General features: G+C 44.7%; 2 protein-coding genes across 4 annotated transcripts in view; both read left to right on the forward strand.

Annotated features, from left to right (window-relative positions):
- The window catches only part of dnaaf11 (dynein axonemal assembly factor 11), a 45,428-nt gene extending 37,039 nt beyond the window's left edge, over positions 1–8,389 (forward strand). Inside the window, exon 13 of one of the 3 annotated variants that reach the window (XM_085440114.1) lies at positions 8,280–8,389. In XM_085440114.1, the coding sequence (XP_085296240.1) occupies positions 8,280–8,325 (46 nt within the window). In that variant the 3' untranslated portion in view covers positions 8,326–8,389. Of the gene's footprint in view, positions 1–33; positions 3,640–4,196; positions 4,246–8,279 lie in introns of those variants that run through there. The other 2 variants (XM_085440116.1, XM_085440117.1) reach the window with 2 other exon arrangements.
- Positions 8,336–27,557, forward strand: part of kcnq3 (potassium voltage-gated channel, KQT-like subfamily, member 3) — a 104,072-nt gene continuing 84,850 nt past the window's right edge. Inside the window, exon 1 of the mRNA XM_085440102.1 lies at positions 8,336–8,727. Coding sequence (XP_085296228.1) covers positions 8,414–8,727 — 314 coding nt within the window. The 5' untranslated portion in view covers positions 8,336–8,413. The remainder of the gene's footprint in view (positions 8,728–27,557) is intronic.

The following is a 27,557-nucleotide window of genomic DNA, read 5'->3' on the forward strand; positions in this document are numbered from 1 at the left end:
CCCGACCGCCCCCTCCTCTCTTTGTCTGTGCAGCTGAAGAGTCTGCCACATCATGCAGATATGACACAGCAGCCTGTAACACCTTTAATTATTCAGCGGCTGGATTTCTGACAAACGCCTTGCTCAGAGTCGCTGTGGGTGGCCCGAGGTCTGCGAAGGCCCAAGCATATGATCCACATCATCTTCATCACACCAGTCAGTGAGCCCTCGCGTCCTGTGGAGGGGGACCGCTCCATCAGGGTGGAAATACTTCATCAGTGAGGACAGAGGCCATCACTCAGGACGCCCTGCCAGCAAAAAACCCTCTCACTGCACAGGTCACCCATTCAAGGTTTTTCCTTTAATTTGTCACCGCTCCACAGACACAGACTGTGAACATACATACAGTTTTCCTTATTTATGACAGAAGTCTCAAGAAGAGTGGGATTGACCTGACTTCCTCTGTTGATAAAAAGCCTTCAGGTCTGGCATGAACCAACGAGCAGTTTGAAACGGTGACGTGGCTTTTCAGTTTTCATCCATCGCTGCTCCATCGCTGTAAGAGGTGTTTTCATGGAGGACGGGGGAGGAAAGAACAGGTCCATTCTGGAGGTCTCTGTGGGCCCGAACACTGGTCGGCTCCACCTCAGTGCCTGCAGCTCTCAGACATGAAAGCTGAGGGGAGGGTGCAGAATAAAACAGAAAAATCGTCTGCTGCACCTGACAGGTGATGAGTCCAAGACCCCGGAGGACGGCGGAGACGTGGAGCCGCACGAGGACGTTTCATATCAGGTTTATCGTGAAATGCAAGCTGCTCATCTGGAAACAGCAACAGCCTCAGCGTGTTTCTGGCTTCAGCTCAACGTTACAGAGGATAATTTTGACTGTAAACAGGCAGATATTCACCTGGCTGTGACTCATTACAGTGTTACTGTTCAGAAACCCTGATTAAACACGGCTGCCAAAGTCTGAGCTTCAGTTTCCACAGTTAAACTTTTATTTTAGTCTGTTCGCGATTCATTAGCAGGTGTCTGTCTGTGCCAACTGTACTCTTTATGCCCAAGCTAGTGTTAGCTGATAACTCCGCCCACCCGTCCAGATATGGTCAGTGTGTCACCACTGACTGCCGACTTCCTGTCATGCATTAAAATTGTGCGGCCTCATCTTGTGTGTTCAGATTCAGGTTTGTGGACACAAACTGAGATTTTCTGCTTCTAAAGCACAACAAAAGTCCACATTTGGAGGCTGGAGAAGACAGTTTTCCTGGTTTCTATGGTGACGTGTCTCTACTGGATATCAAAGGATCTGAAAATATGACATTTGTCTGCTGTTAAGATACTTTTCTTAGAAACTTCGCTGACTGACGTGAAACGGTGACAGTAAAATTACTGCTGCCTGAGATCCGTGCATTATGTTCACCTCAGCATCGCATATGTGTCACACACATGATACATGTTTGCTTTCAGCTTGAAGTTTATTTCTTGCGGAGCAGTAACTCTTGATTCCGTCTCTGAGTGTGTTTAAATGTTGAAATGTACAGTACTGATGGTTGGTACAGGTTTGGACATGCTTTATCTTTCACTATTTCCTGTATTTGATAAGAAGAGTGAAAACTCACAGCAAGAAAACATCAATGACAAGAAGAGGCAGAGCTGAAGGTGCTCAGTCGCATCAGAGGGACAGCTCAGGTGGAGAGGTGAGGCTGATATGTTTGGACATGTGCAGAGGAGGGAGAGCAGAGGCTGCTGGACAAAGGATGATGAAGATGGAGTTTCAGTGCAGGAGGAGAAGAGGAAGATGTCAGAGTTTTTATTAAACTTGTCTCAGATAATCAGAAGCATTCATCTCAGACTTTCAACCAATGCAGTACACGCTGATAGAAATATCTAAAGTGACTTTTACAGTAACAGTTTTTATTATTACATCTATTAAACATTATGAAGTCCTCCTCTACATAATGTGTAACACTACAGAAAATATTTTTATTTTAAATCCTGAAATCTGCAGGATCTGCAAATTGTTTCTTTAACTGCAGCAGGTGTGGAGTTTATTTGTTGGGGACTTTTATTGTGAAATGCGGGAACAGGAAGAAGGCTTTTTCACATGAGTGCAGAAAAATCTGAATTTCTAATCTAATTCCAACAATCTGATGTAGCAACAGCCACAACGCTCACATCTGGACCACAGAAATTAAACTGTGACATCACTGCAGCTATGTCCATCTTCTACATACAGTCTGTGTGTGGCCATGTTTAAAGCGACATATCTGCGTTTTATTTTACTTTAAACGATGTGTCCAAACATTCATGCTGCAGGGCACTTCAGGTTCCCACCATGCTGCTGCATCATCACATAACTCCAGCTGTCAGCTGCCTGCAGGACGGATGGTCTCTGCTCGGGGACGGCGTGCTATTCTGAGCCTGTAAAATTACATGGATGACAAATCTTCTTCCATTCACGGACACAAGTATTGATCGGAGCCTTCGTCCATCACCAGACACCTCACACCCACAAACTGACACTTGCAGGGAGCTTTGAAATGTTCAGCCAAGCGTCGTCAATCTGCTCCTGCCTAAATACCTGGCTGTGACCAGGAGGTCACAGGTTTGAATCCCGCAGGCAGGAGAGGCTTCTGAAAAGGCCTCGCAGTTTCCTGAAGAAGATTAGGGCAAAGAGGCTGTAACTCACTTCACTGGAGGATTTAATGGAGTTGAAAGCTAAAAAAAGGAAAGACCATCAGGAAAATCCATTTTCTTCTAAGCTTTATGGTCTGATTCCCATCTGTCCACCCGGAGCTGGGAAGCAGCGGACCGTCCTGTACAGCAGCAGACAGCTGGAGTCAAATTATTGCTTTTTCAATTAGAGACTCGTTCGGCCGTTTTTCATACAGATAATTAGTCAAATCCGACGACCGTTACCAATTAAGCAGAAATACTAAAGGCCACCAAGACGTGCAATCAATCTATTTTAAGATTGCTCTGTTCTTCTGGGTAAATCCTGTTAGCCTTTGTGTGGTCAAACACAGGACTCCTTCCTGGAAAGAGCGGCTCTGACTTTGTCTCATTGTTCTTCCCTGCACATCCACATTTCCACTGCAGATATTTCCAGGATCCAGGCCTCGGTCGTGTGTCTGCGTTAGTGTACTGCTGCAGTAAATGAGAGAAATCTCTCAGCACGACTCTCTGGGCCTCAAATTTAAGAAATGACAGAAAAGTTTTGTTCATTCAGAGAAGATGTCCTTTATACTGTCAAAACAGCAGGTAGAAAAACAAATTGTTTAATCGCGTAGTTGTTATTTAAAATAGTATGAGGACGAGGTCTGTGTCTGTAGGAAAAGTTGTAAAAATGTAGGAAATTGCAGTTAAAAGTCCAAAATTTCTGCCCTCCTTCAAATTTCCTAACACTGTCCATCCTGATTGGATGCTTTGCCGGGCTGATTCTGGCTCCCGGGCCTCATGTTTGACACCCCTGGTTTTCCCAGGCCACAAAGATGTTTTTTTGTTTCTTGTTAGTTTTCTTGTGTCAGTGTTGTATTTTAGTTTCTCCTGTTTTTACTTTGAAGGTTAGGAGTAGCTCTTTATCCCAGATGCAGTCCTTTCATTGCTGGATTGTCTGTTTTGCGTTTCCACCACTGACAATAAATAAATGAATAAAATAATATTTGCCAGGCGTAGCCAAGTTTTAATCTCAGAGAACTTGACATCTCTAATGACTTTTTCAACTTCAAGTTATTTTCTCAGAATTTTCAGCTGGACATCAAAATTCTGGGATAACCTGAAATGTATGGCTGAAAGTTGTTTTCAGCCATCTGTAAATTCACTCGTCCTTGTCTTCATCACTTCATCCAGTCTTCCTGCTTCCACCTTATGCAGTTTTGTGTTTCTTTCCATCCTTTCTTGTGCAGTCCAGGCCGTGCTCATCAGCGTTTAAATAAACCTCAGTCCTCGTTTTGTAGTTTTGCATGTAGTTAATGGTAACAGTGTTAGTGTGAGTCTGTGAAAGTAAACGTGGCTCCTGGATTAGTGGTGCCTTCACACATGTACATGTTGACTTGAACAACAAAGTGACGTCTGAGGTATCAAAGTGTCCTCTTGTTATCACCTCTTCTCACTTATTATGTCCTCAGGCCAAACCTGCAACTTTATATATTTTAGAAGTGGATCCATGTGGGACCAGAATCATTAATATTCAACACTGACGCCTGCTTCTGCTTTCAGAGGAACTTCTCAGCTTTTCTGCAAAGAAATGTAAAAATCTGAGAGGAGTCAGCAGATTCACGGTGTCGGTAATGTGCAGAGAATCTCAGAGTAGACAGCGGGAGACGGCGGCGGCTGAGCTGCAGAGCCGATGACACATATGGACGTTCACGCGTTCCTTCAAACACCTGAAGCCTCCTGAACACCTGAAAATCTTTCTAAATCGACCTTTGTGATAAAATGAGCTCACAGTGTTACGATGTGCTGCCCCGCACTGTGGAGAGTATTTTCTGTCTTCACTCAATTAAAGTTCACTGAATTAAATGTAAAGTGAAAGTAGCACTCGGCTGGTAAATGAAAAAGACAAATAAACAAACGATACGCGTTCTCACACAGGAAGGTGACTAAGCTCATAAAACAAGAGCACTCTGCTCATGCGTTCTGGTTAGTTAAGGATTTAGGACAGGAAGCCTTGTGAAGATTAAAAATGTTCACTCGTCTGCTCACTGTGAGAAACTAGTCCCTACCTTTGTTTCATCCACTTTTGCTTATTGCTAAAGCTTTTATTTTGGAATCAGGCTCTGCTGTAGCTTCACTTAAACTCTGGAACTGTCTGCTCCTTCAAATTAGGACGTCACCAACATCTTTAAACCTCGCGTAAAGACACAGCTGCTCTGTTTTATTCCATTCAGCTGTGCCGCACTTGTGCTGTTTTTATATGTGCTTATGAATAACCTGACCTGACACGACTTCCCTGGATGGCGCCTGGTTTAAAAACAGAAGAGAAACTTCTATGTGTGCAGAAGAAGCAGCTGGTTGTGGGGGCTGAAGGCGATGCTCTCAGGAAGCTGCTGCTACAAACTCTCTGCAGCTGCTGACTTCATGCTTCAAATTACAATGGCAGATGCTGTAAAGCAGCAAATGGTGCCGTAACATATCGCAGACTCACAGAAAGGTGTTTTATTATGATAGAATCTGCCGCCGTGCGGCCTTGTGAACACTCTGTGGTCAATAGCGTCTCCTCCCACACATTGCTGGTTCTCTGTTTAAGATCCAGCACACATTTCAAAAGGTTTGAGAATCAATCATCAGGAAGCTTTACTAACAGGAGGTTAGGGCATTTAAGGTGAGAAGTGTAACGGTCAAGGAGAGGGATCCAAATCAGGAGAGATGGAAGCAGAGGAAAATCCAGAAGGCAGGAGTCATCCACACCTGGGCAGCCAGCGAAGGCAGAAACTTAGTCAAACCAAGAAAGTCCAACACAAGCCGAGAACACAGAAGAAGAACAGGAGCGGCGGCTCCAACGCTAAACAACTACACTGAGAGCGAGTGTGTGAACTGAGACAGGTGGAACAGGAACAAATCAGAAGGTAAAACAGATTTCAAAATAAAACAGGAAGTGTTCCTGGTGACTTATTACGTTCTTCGGTAACGAATCACGCTGCGTAGCTGCACGGCATCGTGCATTGTGAACGATGAGCGTTAAACTCCAAACAGATAGTGGAGAAGAAAAACACTTAAATAAAAATGATGTTAAATATGAAAATATCAACACTACAATAGATGTTCACATATTTTTAAAATACGGCAAATTAACATTGAAAAATCTTTGTGTAGCGCATTGTTGTACATTACAAATAATACACACTGTTCTACAGTTCATAACAACTATTTTAATAAAATGATAAAACAACAACTCCAAGCATTTCACTTGCCTGGGACACCTCATCCAGCAGGCCACCACCTCCACTGCCTCCTTTCAATGTGGAGCAGTAGTGGCTGCAGTCTGAGCCCTTCCGAGGAGCTGGACTCCTCACTCTGAGGAGCCCATCCACCCTTCACAGGAAGCTAATTTCTGCCACTTACATTTAATCTTGCTCTTTTGCCTTTTAAAATACAGAGCAGTGACAGGTTTAACAAAAAGATGCTCCCTACATGTTTCTACAGCAATGTCAGAGCTGCAGCTCCATCTGGTGGCAGATGGTTACATAGCATTTAGGACACAACAACTTTGGCATTTGGGCATCAGTTTAAATATTAATTTGATTGCATGACTAATACATCAGGTACTGACCAGGGACAAAAGGATGATTAGTTTCTAGTCGAGTAGTTGTGCACATCACTAGAAACTCAACATCACAACAGGAGAAAAGAAGGAAGACGGAGATGAGAGATAATGAGGGAAGAGGAAGTGGGCGGGACCTAAACACAGCTGAACGTTATTAAGATAAACACAACGCAGGCTGCCAAAATAACACAGGAAATAAGACAGCCTACCTAACACAGAGGAACAGAATGGAAACACAACAATGTCTAAGAACAGCAAACTAACAAATCAAAGATCACCTGAAATGTAAGAGCTGGATAATAAAACACCGGCTGTCTCACTTTTTTATGTTCTGTTCTTCCATTGTTGACATTTTTGTTGTACGCATAATGTTTCCCAGTGGTTCTTGTTTACATTTGTCTTAAAACCACTGAGTGTTTTCTCAGTGGGATCGCTTTGATGGAAAAGGGGCGAATTTGATCGGTCTTACCTCCCTCTGTGCTCTTTCTGCATTAGTTCATCAGCTTGTGGCTTTTAGCGTCTCTGTGAGATTGTTTTAGGTCTTTGTGGTTATTTGGCATCAGCAGGTTGTTTTTGCTTCACTTTGAAGACTTTTTAGTTTTCAAGGTTTAAACTGATTTGCTGTGTTTTTTGCTTCGGTGGTTAATTTGAATCTTTTTTTGTAGTTATTTTTGTCTCCTTGCGGATTTTTGTTTTCTATGGACTCGGTTTTGTGGGGTTTGTTGCTTCTCTCTGCTTGTTTTCTGCGTCCTTTCTTTCTTTTATCTGAGCTTTTTGACTTTCAAACAACAAATATTGGCAGGCAGAGCCTCTGACCCCTCCTGGCCTCTGCACTGAAACGCAGAAAACAACAGCTGACATGCTATCGCAGCCATACAGGAAAATTTAAAGACACTTCATTCTGATTTTATTGAAATTTTACAAAAAGTCCAACTTTTAGAAAACGTAAACCCATCAAGCAAAGGTCAGTGGTGAGATTTGCGCTTTAAATGATGTTTCTAAAGAATCTGAAGTCCGCTCCGTGTGTCCGTTGTTTTTTAACCCTTTAAGGAGCGGAAGCTTCGTCTTTATGTAACTCTGTTTTTCTGTTTTGCCTCTGAAATAAAGAGCCCGTTTCCCTGCACATGCATGTGCACACAGGCGCGTGCACTTCTACATGACTGAGCGGATTGTCGTGCGCGCGTCTGCCTGCATCTACCTGTCTTTACAAGCAGAGCGCGTTTTCCTCCTGAATACGCGAAGGTGGACGCTTTCTTGAGCGCGTGCACGTATGCATGCCTGGATGTGTGAGTGCGCGCGCTCGGGGCGTTTGCGTTGCTGCTGCTGAAAGCCTCCCTCTCTCTCCCTCTCTCTCATCTTCCTCTCTGCTGCTTCTCCTCCGCTTCAGTTTCAGTATCGACCTCCTTCGCGCAGCATCTCTGCTCTTCATCCTCCGTCTCCATCCTCCTCCTCCTCCCCCTCTTCTTCCTCCTCCGCCTCAGCACCGCTTCCTCTGCAGGTGGATGGAGGCTGGGAGCCCCGGAGACAGAAGCCATGGCCGGGATGCGCTGCCGGTAGGGCTCGGTGGTGTTAGCGCTCTCTGATTCCGTGTGTGTGTGTGTGTGTGTGTGTGTGTGTGTGTGTGTGTGTCGCCAGGTCTTTGTCTATCCCGTGTGTGTGTGTGTGTTTATGGGGGAGTGCTGGCTCTTTGGGAAGTGGGCAATTGTTGCTCTATTTTACAGATTATTGATTGATGGGATCGCCCGGTGTGATCAGGTGTGTTTTCGCCTCGTGTCGCGTTACACGGAGACTGCGTTACACGGAGACTGTGTTCCCGGGAAAAGGAGCTGTTTTTGCGCATTAGTGGGTTTATATCCCACTCCGCGTCGGCCTCACCTCTCCGTGTGTTCTCGTGGTGATCAGCGCGTGCATGTTATGCGCGGTTTTTACGCACATTGTCCTCGCGCTGCTGTACCAGATGCCGATGCTCTCCTGTAGTAACGCTCCGTTTCTGTCTCCTCTCCCTCCATCACTCCTCCTTTCCTCCCGTTCTCCAGTCACACTGCTGAGCACCTCCCTTCGCGCCGGGGACCACATCCTTAAATGACCCGCGGCTGAGGAGAGGGGGGTGTCTCCGGATCCAGCGCCCGGATCATGGCATGCTGCCCACACCGGGCATCCAGCACTGACCATGGGGCTCCGGTCCAGGACCGTCGTTAGCGGCTCGGACGAGCAGAAGAAGCCCTCCGGCGCTCCGCCCGGGGACTTACTGGACCAAAGCACCACAGGAGCGGACAAGGATGGCGCCCTGCTGTTGGTGGCTCCGGGCCGGGATGACTACAAGCGGAGCTCCCAGGGCATCGGCATTGGGCTGCTGGCCAAGACCCCCCTGAACTACGCCCGGCCGGCCAAGAGGAATAACATCCGCAAGAGGAAGATCCAGAACCTGATCTACGACGCGCTGGAGAGGCCGAGAGGATGGGCGCTGCTCTACCACGCGTTCGTGTGAGTATCTGAATGATGAGAGAGGAGAGAGATCCTCTCCTCGGCTCTCCGTTCGCACTTTGTTTCAGCAGTTTTCAGGCCTTAATGAAGCTGGTGAGGCTGTAACTTAATATTGCTGCTGGAAATGAAAAGCTTCCTCTTGTATGTCACTGTAGCTGCTGGTTATGTAAGCGCTCAGCAGGCTTCAGCTGCTGGATCGTTTCTCTGGTGTGTGTGTGTGTGTGTGTGTGTGTGTGTGTGTGTGTGTGTGAGTGAGAGAGAGAGAGAGGGCGAGAGAGGTTTCACCTGTGCAGGTATTCTGTGTGGTGGATGGGTTTAAATGTGGATTCCAAACCTCTGAAACCACTTAAACCCACAAGAGTTACATAAGTGGAGCTCCAGCAGGTGGCTGATGGTGCTGAAGTGTGTTACCAAACTCTGAGCTCGCTGTGAGCGGGGGACTCGTTCAGTGATGGTCCGAGTGACCGTCAGCATCTTTGTTTCCCGTGCAGTGTTGGACTTTTCTGCTCAACTTACAATCACATAATCACGATTATTCAATTCAGTTTTAAAATTCAAATCACAATAAAACAGAAAAAAACTGCATAAATGAATAAATGAGACCAGAGTGAATGTGGACAAAAGTAAAGGAGCTCTTCTTTACTTTTCTTGAGCCCTGCTAATTTTAAAATTTTGATTTGTGATGGAAATATTTTTATTTATGTAAAAACACAAAAACCAGGCAGCAGGTGAGTCATAGTGCGTGCTGCTGAGCAGGTGTCTGTGCTGAAAAGACGGCCGACAGTCGGGCACGTCCGTGACCGATTCCTGTCCAGAGAAAAGATCCCAGCGTGCACAGAGGCCTCAGCATTAGGGATGGGTACCGGTATCGGTTCTGACATAAACGGTAGTAACCAGACCGAAAAGCAGCGCACATTTCGGTGCTTTTTTTTAAAAGTATGGTTATTTATGTAAGGTGAACTAGCAAACATCGTAGCTACATGCGGCTGTCCTCTTGTTTGATGTCAGATACTCCCTTCACCCTGGCTTAAAAGGCTAAAATGACCAAAGAAAAAGTGGAAAACAGTTAAACATGAGAAGTTTTTGGACAAAGTTTGTGTTTTTCCCTTGTTTAAGCACTGCTTCCAGCCAAGAGTGATGCCATAAACCCCCTATAGCTGCAGAGAAGACTAACATTGTTATCTTTTTACAGAAAACAGTTAAACATGAGAAGTTTTAGGACAGTTTGTGTTTTCCATTGTTTAAGCACCGATTCGAGCACCGTTTAAGCACCGGCACCATTTCAAAAGTACCGGTTTGGCACCGGTATCGGATAAAACCTAAACGATACCCATCCCTACTCAGCATCCTGCGGCTGACGGCTGCTTCTGAGGCGGCGGCTCGTTTGTTTAACCGTGATCTGAAGAACGACCAGAACACAAAAAAAATCACCTGTTTGTTTGAAGACATGGACACAGATTTCTTTTTCATAACAGTCAGATTTGAAGTTAATATCTTTCAGGAGGTACGCTTCACATCTGCAGCCAGATGTGCAGACTCTTCAGAGGGGATGTGTCACCGTGGCAACTAAGAAAACGTGAAAACCACTGTAAATCAACTGTCTCTGGGATCTTTCTCTAAACCTGAGCAACTAGTTTAATTTTCTAACCATAACCAACTGGTTTTATTGCCCAAACATAACCAAACCATTACTGTTAATGATGATTAATAGCGGATCAATCAATAACCTAAATCTGTCCCAGGGGGGAGTTGAATTGAGGTCTCTGGTGTGAGTGGCGAGATGATTCCCTCCACTGCTGAAGCCCTGAAGTGCAGATTCCCAGTTTTATATCCAGCGTGTCTTCAAAGACGTTGCTGTGGAGAGGCAGCAGGCAGCACCTGCATGAACTCTGTCCTGTTCTCGTCCTCCTGGTTTAAGAGGCGTCTTTGGTTTTAAAGCACTTCCTGTAGTTTTGAAATCACTCCGATGTGACGAATCTGATTGTTTGACTCAAAGTCGTGCTGGGACACGACTTTGAGTCAAGAATCTACTACATTAAAAAACATCCACATAGACCCTTTCATGTTATTCCTGCTGAGTCAATGTGACAAAGGCGTAACTTACCTGCTGCAGGTGTGGGGGTCAGAGGTCAGAGTTCTGTGTGACATCACGCTGATCAGGGAATAACCCGATTAAATGTGGACGCGCTGACTTGATCGCGTCCTGGATCGGACAGGTGTAAATGTGTTTCTGCATCTTGGGTCTGTCGCAAACATATTTTTGTGTTTTGAGGTCAAAAAGGTATTTTACCGTCATTTAGCTGCGATTGAAACCTGAAACGTCGCCTCAAATCTTGTTTGGTCTGCAAAATTTCCAGAAAAACTGTTGGATCTCCTTCTTTTTGTCCTCCTGCACACGGTGTGAGGAATGCTGCTGACTGAGATCACAATAGTGCGTGATGGTCATTTAAACTCCAAACTCAAAGGCAACTCAGAAGACGAATTCCTGAATTTAATTTATGCCTAAAACTACATTAACAAGCTTGTGAAACGCGATGTTTGGGACGATGTTTATCACCAGCCTTGCAGTACTGCCTCTGTTTCACTTCACTGCAGGTTGTCTGCGTGGTCACGTCTTCAGGCTTTTATGTTGCCAGTTTTATATGATTACAGGTGTTTACTTTTCAAATTTGGATCACTTTGGGCGAAAAACGACCACCCTGCTTCCTAACCAGTAACAAAGTGATCTTTGTTGTGTTTCGATCACATGGCTGTGCTCATCCGGGTTAATCTCACCACTGTAATGGGAAAGCTGAAAGAAGGCTGGTGTAAGAGTCTTGCTTGCTCTTCATTCGTAAGTGCAGCTCTGTTTGAATCTCATTGTACTGCAGTCGGTACCTTCATAAGAAGGAATTTGTATTTTCAAAGTTGAGGTCTTAAACTCGTCTTTATGAGCCTGTGAAACATCAGAAAATGTGTTTTATTCATTGAACCGGATTAATAATCTGTTTACAGTCAAGAAGCAAACCGATGGTTTAGTTTGTTGTTAAATCCAATCAGCAGCAGACGACTGAGGCGGTTACTTTAGCTTTTCAGGTAAATGTTGCCACACTTGGACCTGCAGATGCTTCCTGGGAAATCTCCAGATTCCAGAACAGCAGGAAGCTTCTACATGAATAACCTAATGCTGAGTTGTGGCTGTTTTCAGGTTGCGTAACAGCGTCCACGAGCTGTAAAAAGGGCCTGTTGTTAGTTTGGGTGAAGGTTTCACCTCTGCAGTAAAAATCTGCCGGGCAGTAATGAATCCAGGCGAAGCTGACTGTAATAAATATTCTTTTTATTTTTGCTCCTTGTTTGGACACACTTCAGCTCTCGGGTCTCACGGATGCTGACAGAGCTGCCAGAACGACAGCGGATCGCAGCTCCAGGAAAACACCTTTTGTTTGTTCTCACAATTCACCGTTGTTCCAAACGAGAGCTTTTATTTAGCAGCCAGAGGTACAAACTCAACATCTGCAGCCACAAACAACAAGATAGCACCGGCTGGTTTCTTCTTCCTATTGTTTATTGGGCCAAGATTACCTGATGGATCAGTGAAGAAATGACTTTCTCTTATTTATTCTCGTAGCTGATGCGAATAAAAAAAAAAAATTCTTCCAAATGTTAATATTTGGGGCTAAAATATTCACTAGAAGTCCAGGTTGCCCTAATTTAATAATATGAAACATTATTTTATTCCTGCTGACTTTCTATTACATATAATCCTTCGTTAAAAGATCTTAACCCTCTGGTGTGCTCAGACAGATGGTCCTGCCTGAGAGTCTGAACTCAGGGGGGAAACCCGTCCTCCTGACTCCAGTTTATTTTTGCTACTATGTGATAAAACAAGCCCAAGAGACTGACTCGTGGCGAATCTCGTGCTCCACTGGCAGGACGCGTGCTTTCTCAGCAACACGACATATGCATCTCCCAATATGGCCGCTCCATATGGGCGGCTGGTGTCAGAGCAGGAAGTGACGTGTGAAAAAGGAAAGAAGGGGAGCTCTGGTGTTGGGGGTGGTGTGACAGGAAGTGGCGAATACAGAAACGGTGGACTGAAACATGCGCGTCCAAACTGACACGTGACTTTACATAAATGTGAAGACTCATCAAAGGGGCAGTTTACTCCATTTAAATACACATAAAACTCTGTTTGACCATTTGAAATTTCAGGAGTTATAATAATCCAGGTGTTTTGGATTATTGTACAAAGTAAACAACAATCAGATGTCTCTCCAGTGACTCGGTCATCTTGCAGAGAGGCTCCGCCTCCTCCCTCCTGGTCCGTAGCTCCGGGGCCTCGGCGAGTTCAGCCTGCGGGCAGGTGAACCGTGTCCTCACCTGCTGCAGACGGTTGGATCAAAACACTCACTGCAAGCCTGAGATTTCCATGTGAAGTTACGTGTGTTGGAAACCAGCACGTTGTCCTGCTGTCACAAACATGGACTACATCACCATGACAATAAAGCCACCAGTGAAAATGGCTCCCAGCAGCCTTTTCTTCCTTTAATCAGCTGCTTGAGGACATTCAGGAACCTTGAACGTTTGTAACTGTGGGACTGGCTCTGCATGTTGGAGTTGTTGATGTCTATAAGTTCAAATGAAGCTCATAAATTAGAAAGCGAGGAAACTTTGCCTGCAGCGAGTCGCAGATGAAGGAAAAATTGGTTTCAGTTCAGGTCGCCAGATCGATTTCGTTCGATTTCACGTGCTCTGTTTACCGTGTCGAACTTTGATGAAACAAAACTTGTTTTCATGTTTTTAATCAGCCGACTGATCCTTGACTCTGGTGGCCTTCAGCCCTGCTGACAGGCCGATGTCATGGAGGGTATCCAGAGTAACTGTGGTGAAACTAAACCAAAACTCTCTGTGTAACGAGATACCAATAGAACTACATTAGAATAGGATTCTGTTAGATATTCTGCTGTATTTGGGGGAAACTGTCTTCTTTCATCCAATCAACAGAAAAGGAAAAAAGGAATTTACCTGGCATGACATTAAAACCTAAATTTTATTCAGTGCTGGAAAAATGTCTCACTCACGTCATTTAAAAAACACGTAAACATGTTCTCTGTAACAGTCGGCCATTTTTGATGTTCACTGGTCTCTGTTGTTAGTTGATGTTGGGAATGTGGCAGCGTAATAGATGGCGTGTAAGACGGATTCAGCTTCTGAAAAAGGATCTGAAAAGTGAAGCTGATGAGTTAAATGCATTAAACCTGAGTGATGTTTAAAGGCCACCAGGGGGCGACAGCTCTGATTGCAGAAAGACTTGTGTTCCTGCAGAAGGTAAAACAGCCGTGAGCCCCTCTGTAAACACCTTCCTGAGGAGTTTATGGTCTTAATCCCTCATTTCGGGTCATATTTAGTCATTCTGGCTGGTTAGCCAATCAGCATGTGGCTTCATAATCAGCTTCTCCCCTCACTCATCATACCCGGACTTCCAAACGCTAAGATGGCGATTTTGAAACGCTCGTTTTTACAGACCGATAGGTGATGTCACTGCGGGTGCATCTATGGGGCGGATACGAATGGCGACGAGGCGACCAGCACAATCATTTAATGTGAATGTGTCACAGATGTCGACCAGCTGCTGGTTTAAAGCTCTGCTGCAGCTCACTGGGTGTTAAGTGTCTTGCTCAAGGGCACTTCAGCTGTTCGGGCTGACAGCAGGGGAAGCATTACTCACACACTTCACCCACAGATTCTGATGCATAGGCAACACTTCAACGTGACACATGTATGGGGAAGTGGGACGAGGATTAAAGAGCAGAAGCAGATGGATGGACTGCGATAAAGAAAGAGGGGAAAAACGCAGACACGAAGAGGAGGATCCGCTGTCGGAAAACCACAAAAACACTCAGAATTCTACCTGCTTGGGACGTTGCGTTTAGTCGTGTCCTGGAAAAACTTGTTGTGGCAGGTCTGTTAACAGAAAAACAAACATTTATTCATTCAGATTATTCATTTTTATGTGATACTGCAACACATTCAGGTTTAACACTTTATGCACGACTGTAGCCGTTGGTGTCTAATGTTGTTGTCTAAGCGTCGCTCATGTAAACACTGCAGTCTGACGTCACCACTCGATTACCTGCAGAACTTTCCAAGCTTGATGGAAAATGGTGCCTTTGTCCTTCCATGTAAAGAGTTTCCTGTCTCCTACAAACAGTCTGAGTAATGTTAACATGCAGAACCGTGCAAAGGTTTTAGACTCAGACCAACCCGAGAAGCATCAGGTTCTCCAAAATAACCAAGTCTGAAAACAAGTCAAAATAAAGATGGAAAATAATCTCAACCAAGTCTGGTACCTATTCCAAAACAAGTCCTTTAACCAAGACTGAGAATAAGACTAAAAAAGAAACTCTAAACAAGACCCAGCTAAGGTGGAGTCCAAGTATAAACAAGGTCTGAACTTAAGTTCAATTCAATTTTATTTATATAGCGCCAAATCACAACAAAAGTCGCCTCAAGGCGCTTCATACATACAGAGAAAAACCCAACAATCTATGAGCAAGCACTTTGGCGACAGTGGGAAGGAAAAACTCTCTTTTAACAGGAAGAAACCTCCAGCAGAACCAGGCTCAGGGAGGGGCGGGGCCATCTGCTGTGATTGGTTGGGGTGAGAGAAGGAAGACAGGATAAAGACATGCTGTGGAAGAGAGACAGAGGTTAATAACAGATATGATTCAATGCAGAGAGGTCTATTAATACATAGTGAGTGAGAAAGGTGACTGGAAAGGAAAAACTCAATGCATCATGAGAATCCCCCGGCAGCCTACGTCTATTGCAGCATAACTAAGGGAGGATTCAGGGTCACCTGGTCCAGCCCTAACTATATGCTTTAGCAAAAAAGTTCAAAACAGGTCTAAGACAAGTTTGAAACCAATCTAAAATAATCTGGAAACAAAGTTTATCCTAAGTTTAATCCAAGGATGAAAGTAGTCTGAACCAAGGTTCAACTCAAGTTTAATCTAGTTTGAAAGTTTGAAAGCAGATTTGAAACATTTAAATCCAAAACCTCTGAAACCAGTGTGAAATAAGTCTAAACTGAGCTTGAAACCAGACTTGAACCAGAACAAAGCCGGACGTGTGGCATGTTTGGGAGGAAGCTTCAAACCAGCTCAGCACTCTAACCTGTTTGTAGAGCACTGAGGAGAACTGGGGCAGTTGTCCGGACAAATATTGATCCGATTTCAGTTATTGATGAGTGAAGCTAATCGTGGCTCATCTCTTCTCTGGACTCAACTAAAGTTTAAATGCTGAACGTGACTCAGGTCCTTGTTTCTGCCTCTGGAGGCGACACTGTGAGCAAAGGTTGCAGTATCGGACCACAGCTACCATCACAGAGCTGAAGTGATGTAATACCCAAATTTTGGTTTCCATAACAACGCAGTGGAGAGAGTCAAATCAGATCCAGAGTGGAGGCTGCGAGCCCGGGCGAGCGAGCATGTGTGAAAGCAGAGAAAGAGAGTGAGGGAAACGCGAGATGTTTGACATCAGCAGTTTTGGTGGCAGGTCGGTGGTGATCTTTGGCCTCGGCCTGGCATCCAGACAAGCCTGACAAGAGGGCTCCGTCCCACAATGCACTGCTGTATGCATCTTTCTGTTTGATGCCATGCTCTCTCTCTCTCACTCTCTCTTCGCTTCTCCTGGATTTTGATGTTGTTTTCTTTTACTAGAAAAGCAACGACAGCAGCCGTGTCTGTGGGTGGAAATCATCTCCTTCAGATGAAAACCTTGTGCTGTCAGTGTTTGTGATTTTCATGCTTTCATATCGCTCGAAGGATCACACGCTGCTCTGCAGGTGGAGGCCATCTTGCAGCCCTCCTCCTCTAAACTCTGTCAAAACCGTGTAAATGAAACATCCTGAAACGAGCAGCTGATCCGACTGCTGCAGTTTAGACCAGGATGATGGACGCAAAGGATTTTTCACGTTAGGAGAACTTGTGGGCTGCTTTTCTGCTCCAGCTCATCCAAAACCATCTCGTCTGTGTTTCCGTCACCTGATGCTGAGCCGTTTCCCTGCTTTTCGGTCGAACAGCTCTCACAAAGCTGAAAACCACTCAGTGTCACATTAAACCCAGATGAGATGTTGTGTACTTGTGTTTCATCATTTTCTCATACGGATGTTTTCAAACTGACTCAAACCTGAAACTAGGCTCCGAATCAAGTCTGAACAAAGTTTAGAAAGAAGTTTGAACCCCGGGGAGCTTGAAAAACCTTTAATTTGAATAAAATACTATGTGACCTGAAAGGAATACACAGAGCTTAAAACGTAGATGGTTAAATGGGCGATACATTCTCCAGCTCGGCTTTCTGATTTGTGTCAGACTGAAACAAAAGGAAGATGACGAGTTTCCAATTCCATCTTAATCTTCCCTGATTTTTGCTGAATGTGCAAAAAGCTATTTTTACCCTGGCAGGAAACTGCTGTGCATAATTATCTGAAACCTCAGCAAATTACTGTCTGAATCCAGGCTGAACGAGATTAATGTCACACTTTATTGGCACATTTGTCTCTCCCGGTGCAGCCGCCGTCCTCGGTCCTTCGTCAGAGTGAAACCTCATGTTTGAGTAAAGACATCCACAGGCAGAGATGTTTGAGTAGTTTTGTCACTGCACAATGAGTGAAACGTCCTTGTAGAGGGAATAAATGCATCACTTCTCATCATTTATCTTCTTAAAATGCTGTTGGTTGGGACCAGATCAGGTTTAATTAGTAGTGCTGTAGTTTTAGTGCTTTTACTTTGGTCGCAGATCAATTTCCTGTGCAGGAAAGCTGTGACCCGGGTAAGACTCGAAGGCCGATTAGAAAAATCTTCAGCAGAGCAAAATCAGCAAATTTCCGTCAATCTGCTCAACCAACAGGAGGTCGTAATGAAGTCCACAGTGTGTATTTACAGTAAACAGCAAGCGTGATTGGCTGTAAAGACGTCACATGACACGAGCTGCGTAAACACAGATGGAAGATTCATACCATCCGGCATACTTTTATTAATATTTATATAGATAAATTCAACCTGCTGGAAACACAGGAAGTTGCAAACTGCGAGAACAGACCAACACGCCACGAACAACTCGAACAAAAGACACGCCCTCGCTGTTAGCTTCCTCCATCCTGTGATACGGTGCACTGCTGCTGACGGGTGGTGTCGTTATCATAGCTTGGCCTGTTGTCACTGACCACATTTATTTGTGTATTTTCATGTTAATTCATTTGTCTTCAGAGAAGTATAACAGGACTGAATACTTGGCTGCCGGGTCCGTGGTGTCCGCGTCCACAACACGGTCAAATCCAGGCTTCAGGGAGCAGCTGAAAGTAGCCTGATGCATCAGTTTTTACAGTCGTGCTGGTTTCCTCCTCTCAGTGTGAGTGCACCTCCCTTTACTGCTCCTCACATGAGTCTGGGTGGAGCTATCAAGAAGTAGATGAAGGTGGTGGAGTAAATGCTGCAGTTCCTGCAGTAAAAGCTTCCATTAGAGGGCGACAGAGAGCAACAGTTTGCAGACACTCAGAGAAAAGCTGTTGTTGTGGCTAACATGCATGGTGACGTAAACCAGCGGTCCCCAACCCCCGGGCCTCGGACCGGTACCGGTCCGTGAGTCGTTTGGTACCGGGCCGCCAGAGTTGAGGCTCAGGTGTGAAATGTATGGTTTTCAGGATTTTTATCGGTTTTCAGCGTTATTTTGTTATCGTTTTTATCGTTTACTCGGTTTTCCTGGGTCTTTTCACGTGTGTTATGAATAAATCTTCTTTTTTTCGGTACCGGTACTAGTTTTATTTTGTTGTATTTATCCGCGACACCTTAAAGGCCGGTCCGTGAAAATATTGTCGGGCATAAACCGGTCCGTGGCGCAAAAAAGGTTGGGGACCGCTGACGTAAACGACACATCCTACATCTGATCAGCCGATACGACTGAAATCTGATCCTGCTTGTTGAGTCAGGATAGACCGATGTTGTGGGATCGCTGCGTATCAATTCCCGGTCTGTTCCTCACAGTCAGGACGCTGGGAAAACGTTGGATTAATGCATTCCTACGTCAGTCACCAGAAACCACCTGAACAGGTTTAAGAAAAGATGGCGGCTTGAGTTTAAATACGCATCTTTTACACGACGTCACTGATCCATGATGTCAAACAGCATCTGTTCTCTTTAATTCTCTTACTTTCTTCGAATCAGTGACGGGTGTTTTCGTCGAGTACGTGCGACCTTTTAACGGTTGGTGTGGACCCGTGGGTTAAACCGCCCGATCAGACGCTTGCAGGCTGAAGCAAGTGGAGTCAGAGACTGTGCAGATAATTAGTCGTGACGAGCGCTCATTAGCAATCAGTAACTCCAAACAGCAGTCACAGCAGACTCCACGGGGTGAGAGTGATTCAGTCATGGCAGACACATCAGGCGAGCTTCTTTTTAAAGCTCGTCTGCAGTTTTGGTGCTTGTTTGGAGTGAGAGGCTCGGCGCTGTGATCTGAGTGGATTTATGGTCTTTTCAGCATCAGGATTCGATAAAGTGTCAGCTGGCAGTTTGAGCCCACAGATGCACAAAAGCTGGTTCCTTTATGGAGGCCGCGGCGCCTCTCGTCCTGTGACCCGTTTAAACCAACCTCGCTTCCTGCGTGCAGTCAGTCGCAGCTGTGACGCTTCAGCGAGAACACGTCAGTGGCTGAAAGAGTGCAGCCGCTCTTCAGGTGTATCAGGTTGATTCTTCGTGCTCTTACACATGTTGATGTCTTTTACCTCGAGCACCGAACACTCGCCGTTTTTACTGATGTTTTCATGCAGGTGGACGAAGCTGACGTGAGAAACGGTGCAGCGATGTATAAATAGGCCCTGCCAGTGACGTATGTAACAGATTGCAGTTTACACACTTACACATGCGGTCCATTTCCAGATTTATTTATTAAACTGCGCTCCTCAGAAAGGTCTGAATTTCCAGAGTTTCTGTGGGAGCAGCCACATCAGTCCAGATGTTCCTGAGAAAACATCTGGACTTTGGAGATTCCTTTTAAGAAGTATTTAAAAATCAGACTTTGAACTATTTTCCCAGCCACCTGCGGGAAGCATATCTGCTGTGTGAGTCTTTGTTTGACCAGGAAGTGAAACTTTTGAGGTGAAGAATCTCTTTCATGAGACACCTGCACGCAGGAGTTCTCCTGAGTTTGGGGAAATCATGCAAACTGCACACAGAGGGACCCTGCGTGGGTTCAAACCCTCTGACTGTGAGACCACAGTGCCAACACTTTGGCCTGAATCACTCAATCCGCTCAGTCGCTGCTTCCTTCTGGAAGCCCCAGATCCTGCTGCCGTCCTCGCTGAGGTCCAAACAGTAGTTTTGGGGGTTAGTGTCAGGACGTCTTTAACTCACAATTTCTGTAGATTAAAATCATTTTATTTTTATATTTTGTTTTGTTTCCGTATTGAATTCAAACCTTCATATCCATTAAAATAAGGTTGTTTTGGGTGTAATGATGGAAGCAGGGAGGTGGGGGGAGAATCATTTCCAAAAATCATCTCCAGCAGTCTTACAGGGACATAATGACCCGACCAGGCTCGACGTCTTTGAAGACAAGTCGATGGGTTTTGATTGGGAGATGGTGGCGTGCACTTGCTGCTGACAGAGACGACGACTCGGATTTTTTCTGCTCCTCTTCGTTCATTTCCACTGAAGAGTCTGATCTTCACCGGTTTGACAGACGTCTTCCATCAAACCAGCTGTGCGTGTCTAATGCATCACTTCCTGCGAATCAAGAAGAGGTTTTAGCGGCGAACAGGAAATGACTTCCACAGAAGTCCATTTATTTGCCTCCAGATTTTAAGATTGACTGCTATTGATCTGGATCTAAGAGGCTAAAAGCATCTTCACATCTCACGACTCAAATTATTTATGTTTCACTTGTGTTTTAATGGCAGACTGAACATGTTGTTGCTTTCAGAGCAGCGTCATTTCATGGGAAATCGCACATTTCCTCCAGATCGGAAATTTTACTTTTCTCTCTTTACTTTTTTTCCCAGCGTTTCTGAGGCTGCTCAGAACAAGTTAGAGCTTGTGGCCGGGCTCATCGTCCGGCCCTGATGCCTTCTGGGTCATTTAAACACCTGTAAATGTAGCTCATGAAATGGAGAAACAGCACTGATGTTCCTCACAGTTTGGACATATGACGCGGATCAAACAACTCTAAGTTCTCCAGATGTTTCTCCAGGACGGGTTGATCTGTTTGCAGTTTCGTTGACAGCTCGTGGAATAATATGAAGGATTGTTTTAACACTCAGGTTTGGTGACACATGTTCAGGTTCAGTCAAGCTGCAGTTTGAAGAACGTCTTCAGGGCCTGGAAGAGTTTGATCAGTGTGCCGTGGACTCAAAGCGTGGGTGAAAAGGAGACTTTAGCTTGTTTGGAGCAGCCGCCCATCCCGCATGCTGATACGACCCAAAGTGCACAGTGACATTGTGTGCTTTTGCTAAGAAAACTATGAAACACTATTGGCTGCTACTGTGACTTGAAATTATGACTGACCCCGGGCTTCTTTGAGAGGCTGGAACATGAAAAGGTCACATTTTGCATGGCGCCATTAAACACACTGAAGTTATTGTATAAAAACATGAGCTGATTGTGAGGGTTTGGTCGATTTGGCAGGATGAACGGCCGCGTTTGTTCTGCTTGTTTAGGTCACTGTTCAGGCCTAATGAGCGATTCATGTTTACATGTAAAGTTTGAAGTTTGCGTGGGGACTGCGAGATGTTCACTGACAGTTAATAAAGTAGGATTTTCATGATTTACATCCAAACATAAACAAGACCTCAGTGTCTTAATTCATGTATTGGATTCCCTCTGTGGAGGCTGTTTGTGTTCAGGGTTTCCTAATGGACTCTGTGGTTGTGGTCATCTAGTGGAATGATATTCATGTCAGACAGATGTTGAAGCAGAGCGCTGTGCAGCCGGGAGATGAAATGTAAGATCGAGGCTCTCTAAACTCCAAATGTAATCAAACGTCGAGGCTGAAAAGTGCAAAAAATGTTATTTTTAGATGATTTCATTTTTGTTGCTACCATGTGGCCAAAAATAATCATTATATTAATATTTATGTCTCTTTTCTTTTACAAGAGCTCAGGACAGATACAGAATTTTTAATATGTGGAGAAGGAAACGACATTACATAACAAACTCACAGCCCAATACCTCTGAAACGGGACGTGAGTGGGAACATGAAAGGTCTGCTCCTACCTGCGCTCGTGTCCTGTCATTATGATGTCACGAAGAAGAATCGTCCTTCACTGTTTCTCTGAGATCATTTGTTTCATCGTCAGTTTGTTTCTCTGCAAAACAAAGAATATCAGCGAGCCGAGGGTTTTGAGCCTTTGTGCCAGAAACGCGACTGAACTATTGATTAAGCGATCGATCGCTTCAGTTCTGGGTGGATGTTACCTGGATGTAGCTCGTTTGTCTGAAAACATCAAAGAGGAAGGAGAAGGATCACTGATCAGCTGGTGTAGATCACATGACTGCTTTAAACTGAGGATTCGCCACCAGTTTCATGTAAATCTGAATCTTTATTATCTAACATGTCCTGATGAGTGGACAGTTAATGGGCAGCTGTGGGGAAAAAAACACTTCCACCTACAGGAAACATGTTTCCCGGTGGAGAATCAGGAGGTGGTCACGAACATAATGAAGCCTTCAGGTGTTGTTTAACCCCTCTTTGGCCCTGGGACCATTTTTGGTCCCTTTAGTTTTTCAGTTACAAGCCATTTGCACTGTGTTGAATGGAATATAGCCAAATTCTCTAAAAAAAAGTTTGGCATAATTTCATTTCAAAATTCAAGTCTGACTTCCTTAAGGTGCTAACACAGCAGGAAGGCTCTGGAGTGAATGTCAGGGTTCACTTTGTGCCACATAGCTCACTACATGCTGCTTTTTACTCTTTAAGAACAAAGGAAAAAACAGTAACTTTTGAAGGAGGAACGCATCAGAGCATGCTCAGATGCATCAGAGCTGCGTTCCTCTGAGTCTATAAGACGGTATGTTTGAGTGGTATTTGTTCAGATGGCGCCTCTGAGAAAATGAATAAGAAAATAAAGAAATCTGTAAATCTTACAGTGTCAGCGAGTGCACGACTGCAGAGCTTTAATCTCTGTTTCAAGATCATTTAGATACAAAGGCCAACAGGACGGCTTTGAAATGATTCTGATTAAACAGGATTTAACATGGATTATATTTTGATTTAATCTGTTAATAAACCCAAAGAGAATGAAAACGCTCTGTTATGGTCCCTAAACGACGCCAAGCAAACTAACACGGCTGCAGTTCAACAAACTTAATAATAATAATTATGATTACTCACAAAGAACAATCACGAATAGATGCAGCAGAAGAAGAAGACGAAGAAGACAAAGACGACCAGGAAGCAGGCACACAAAGGGCCGACGGAGCCCCGAGACGCTTGCTGCTGTGGCCCATAAATCATGGAAGGAGTGCGCCTCAATATTTCATCACTTTAAAGATTAGTGCCAGAGGCAGCTTTGATTATTCTTTTTTTTAAATCTCCTTTATTTTTCTTTGGTTTTAAAATTTTATTTCAGTTTGTTTCTGTTGTTTCTTTTTGTTGCATGTGTGTTTTTCTGTTTCATTGCCGTCTTTTACATGGAAGCACTTGGTTGCTGTTTTTATGATGTTCATGACCTAAACCCCCAACTCGACTCATGGTTCATGCACAGAAAGTCGGTGCTGATGAAGACTAGGGCTTTGCAGAGGGCTCGGCTCCATCAGCACGGTGACTGCACCTTCCTCATGAAGCTGCCGCCGTGCGAGCAGGTTAACCTGATCCTGAGATCTCTGACTGCACGTGCACACGGCTTTGTGTTTGGACAGAACTCTGTGGGGATGTATGCTTTCACCGTTTCAGGTGATGGTACCATCTGCCAAGAGGGCAAAGGTGAACGGGCAGCAGGTGTCCATCTTTAGGGAGCCCCGAACAGCCGAGAACTTATGACATCACCCACCTTGCTCTGTTCACAGCAAGGCCATCGGCATCAGCCGCTGATGCTCAACGAGGGCGAAGGGTTTGTCTGTGAAGCTTTAAGGTGTCTATGAATGTCTAAGGCATGGGAGGCACACAGCGCAGGTTTCTGTGCACCATCAGAGGTCCGGTGGAGGCCTCCGATGGACCTCCATCGGGCCGCTGCAGATGAAACCCCTCGTCGTGCTCCGACGGGTGAAGCTGGTCTGACCCGAGCGGGGCTCAGATTCTGCCTCTGATGTCACGTTTGCGTCACGTCACAACAATGGCTCCTCTCATCGGTGACTCAGCGTCCGGACCATTTCCGATCCACATTAGTTCGACCGATTCCACGTTTCCGTGACGATACTGTGGAGATTCAGCTTGTTGTCTTCCTCTTGAGCACAATTACACCAAACACTGGAGCAAATTGAGTTTTCCTGCTGTTATCAGTGCTTGGACATTTCTCTGCAGCCCCTCGTTGGAGGCTCTCGCTCTGCCACGCTTTATTATTTCCCCTTGCTCTCTCTTCATCCCTCGGACCCAGACGGCGGTAATGTTTGTGGTGCCCGGCGGCTCCAGCGTCCCCCGAGGCTGTTTGCTTTGGGCTGCAGCCGCTTAAGAACGATACCTTCAGGTTTCATTTACGTCAGGCTGTGCAGCAGAACGCTTTAATCTTCAGGTTTGAGCTGGAATCAAGTTTTTCAGATCAAGGTGTATGAAGTCAGCACGTCTGTGCTCTCTGACTATCTGCAGCAGTGTTTCTGTAGATCTGCTTAAAGGCTTTCAGGATCCTGCACAATCACATGTTTTTGCTGTGACGTTCCAAAGTGATTTATTTTCATGTTGTTCACATCGTCTGATGATTTCTTGTCCAAAGCTTAACAAATATCCAAACAAACCACTGCTGTGTTCGATGAGGAGACATGTGACACTCCACCCCACAGTCTGTCCTGAAGCCTTTTACTGGATTTAAACTCAATTTGTTTCTCACCATTTTGCGTCCCTTTGTAGTCATTTTCTCTCTCTTTGTGGTCCCTTTGGATCTTGCATATCTTTTCAGTAACGTTACATAATTTGAGAGTCGGTTCTCATCTGTTTGTGATCATTTTGCATCCCTTTTGTCTTCTTGTGGTCACCTTGTGCCTCTATGGGGCTCTTGTGCCAAATGATGGATGCCAAATGAATCTTGCATGTCTTTTCAGACATTATTTGACATTCATTTTTCATCCATTTGGTTATTTTTTTTTTTGATGAATAGAAATCATGTAGGAGTCCAACAGCCTCTTATTGGAGCCCTGTTGTCATTGTGAGCCTTTCCGTGCTCATTTTGAATCAGTTCTTTTGCATTTATTAGTTTGTCTGCCCTTTTTAATCATTTGACAGTTGTATATTCATGTCCCTGTGTTGCATCTTAATGCTGTTTTGTTTACATTTTTCAGCCCTGTGGCTTTCTCATGTCTCTCTCAAGTCATTTTGCATCCCACTGCACTCATTGTGTATCCCTTTGCATGCAAAATGCATCCAGCATCTCTGTCTTTCACAGCCTCTGAAACGAGACTCATTAAGCATGTTTTCTTTCCCGCTGTGCTCATTTTGTCTCACTTTGTGGTAATTTGATGCCTTTTTGAGTTATTTTTCATCTCTGTTGACATTTTTGCTTCTCCTTTCAGTCCCCTTAAATCTGATGACATGATTTCACAGCTTATGATCATTTTCAGTCATCTCTTTGAGCTTTCTGTGCCTCTTCAGTTATTTTGAGGTAATTTCCTGTCGTGTAACGATGATTTTGGTTTACATTTGTGGCAGTGAAACAGTCCGTTTGCTGTTGGAGGAGTCTCCTGCTCTCTGAGGCCACGTCGGTGCCAAAGGTGACCAGATACATGCGGAGGCGTTTCACGTTTACGATCCCTCGGAGTGATTCAGTGCAGCAGCTCAGCTGCAGTTTAGCAGGTGGCTAACGAGGGTTTCTCTCCTCATTTGTCTCCGTGGTGACGGGTGTAGTTTACAGCTTCAGCAGTGGATGCTGGGTAATGGTAATAATGATTTCACCGGGTGTAATTTAGATGAAGCATCACTCGTGGTTTTATTGTTCACTGGTTTGACTCGTGCGGAGAATTTTTAGGTGATGTGTGATTAAAACACGGCGATGTCGGGGAAACGCGCAGCTCCATGAATCTTCTTAATGTGATCATCGAGTGAACGCATGACTGTGGTTGTGCGTGTGTTTATTAACAGATGGTGACCTCACAGTGAGCAGCATCAGAGACCAATGGGAGCGTTAAACTCCACAAGTTTGCTCAGTTTATCTTTTTGGGGGTGAAAATGATCAAACTGTGGCAGCAGTGAACGAGCACGGTGGATATTTAGCTGCTGTCTGGTGTGTCGGGTACATGCGGAGCTCACAGTCAGACGGGTCAGACTGCAGCTGAGGTTCAGTGGGAATCTTTCATGGCTGCGTTGGATTTTATTCATCTTTAATGCATCAGAAGGAGAAGGAGCGCTGCGAACTCTCTCGTGCTCATTCTGCCAAAACCAGACGCTCCTCCCTGGTTGGTTTCCAGAAAAATTCATTTTGTCACAACACATAAATAAAAAGCTGCTTCAGACATTCGTGCCCGTTTCTGTTCATCTCATGTAAAAGTCCAGCGTGTCTGAACGGTGCCTCTGGGAACCACCGCCCCCTCACAGCAGCCCCGAGACTAAAGCACTTCTGCCCCCTTTTTTACTTGTTTCGTGTCTCTCCAGCCGTTTTGGATTGTTTGACCAAGATTGTGTTTATTTTGGACATTTTGCATCCCTGCGTAGTAATTCTGTCAATTTTTGGTCATTTTGCATGTCTGTGAACTGTTGCTGTCTCATTTCAGTCACTCTGGTTAATTTGTGTTTCTTTGTAGTCGTATTTCGTTTTTCTGTGGTCATTTTCTGCCTTTTATGATCTCTGTGGATACTTATCATCTCTTAGGTCCATTTAACATAAATTTGGGTGATTTTTGCATCGGTTTCTGTTTTTTTTTTTTATTTTAAGATAATTTTTTCCTCTCAATGTTTTTAATGATGTCTCTCTTTGTCTATCTCTGCTGTGATTGGATGAGAGCTGGGTACCCGTCAGACAAGTCACCCGTCTTTCTCAGGAAAGTTTTTCATTTCGTTTTTCTTCGCAGCTCTTTTCAATAACCACGTCTCATTTTGTGGTTATTACACGTCGTTTTCATCTCTGTGGGCTTTGCTTTGCATCCCTTTGAGCTCACGTTGAGTTTTTCTTTGTCACTTTGGGGTAATTCCTTATCTGTGGTGGTTTTGTTGGGTTATCTTGAGTTTTGGGCTGTTCTGGAGAGTCTTTCAGTGTGTTTGTCGTTGTTACTCTTGAGTCTTAGTTCTGATGAATATCTTTTGACTGGGTTTTGTCATCTTTTCGGTTTTATCATTATTCTGCTGTTCATGTTTTGGGATTTATTCGTGTCTCTTTGCTGTTGCTAAGTCGTTGTCATTATATTAGGTGCCGTTGTGTTACTTCCTGTTTTATTTGATTCGTCCTTTGTGTCTCGTGCGATGTCCTTGGTTTTACTTCCTTTGTCTCATGATGAATGATCAGTTTCACCTGTACCCTGGTTTCTGCAGTGGTCTCTCCTGTGTGTCCGTTCCAGTTTAAGTTTAAGAAGCTAAAACATCAGAGTGTTAGTTTCTGAATTAAACCTCTGATGCGTCTCTGAGTCCTGCGTCTCACTTAAACTGTGACATTTTTAGACTGATCTGAGTTTTCACGTCTTTTTGGTAATTTTGTCATCCTCTTGATTTTTTTTTTGTTGTTGTGT

This window comes from Copadichromis virginalis, linkage group LG18, assembly GCF_057382275.1.
Source record: "Copadichromis virginalis isolate Kocher_CV1m ecotype Utaka linkage group LG18, C_Virginalis_male_GT1.1, whole genome shotgun sequence".
Taxonomy (NCBI): domain Eukaryota; kingdom Metazoa; phylum Chordata; class Actinopteri; order Cichliformes; family Cichlidae; genus Copadichromis; species Copadichromis virginalis.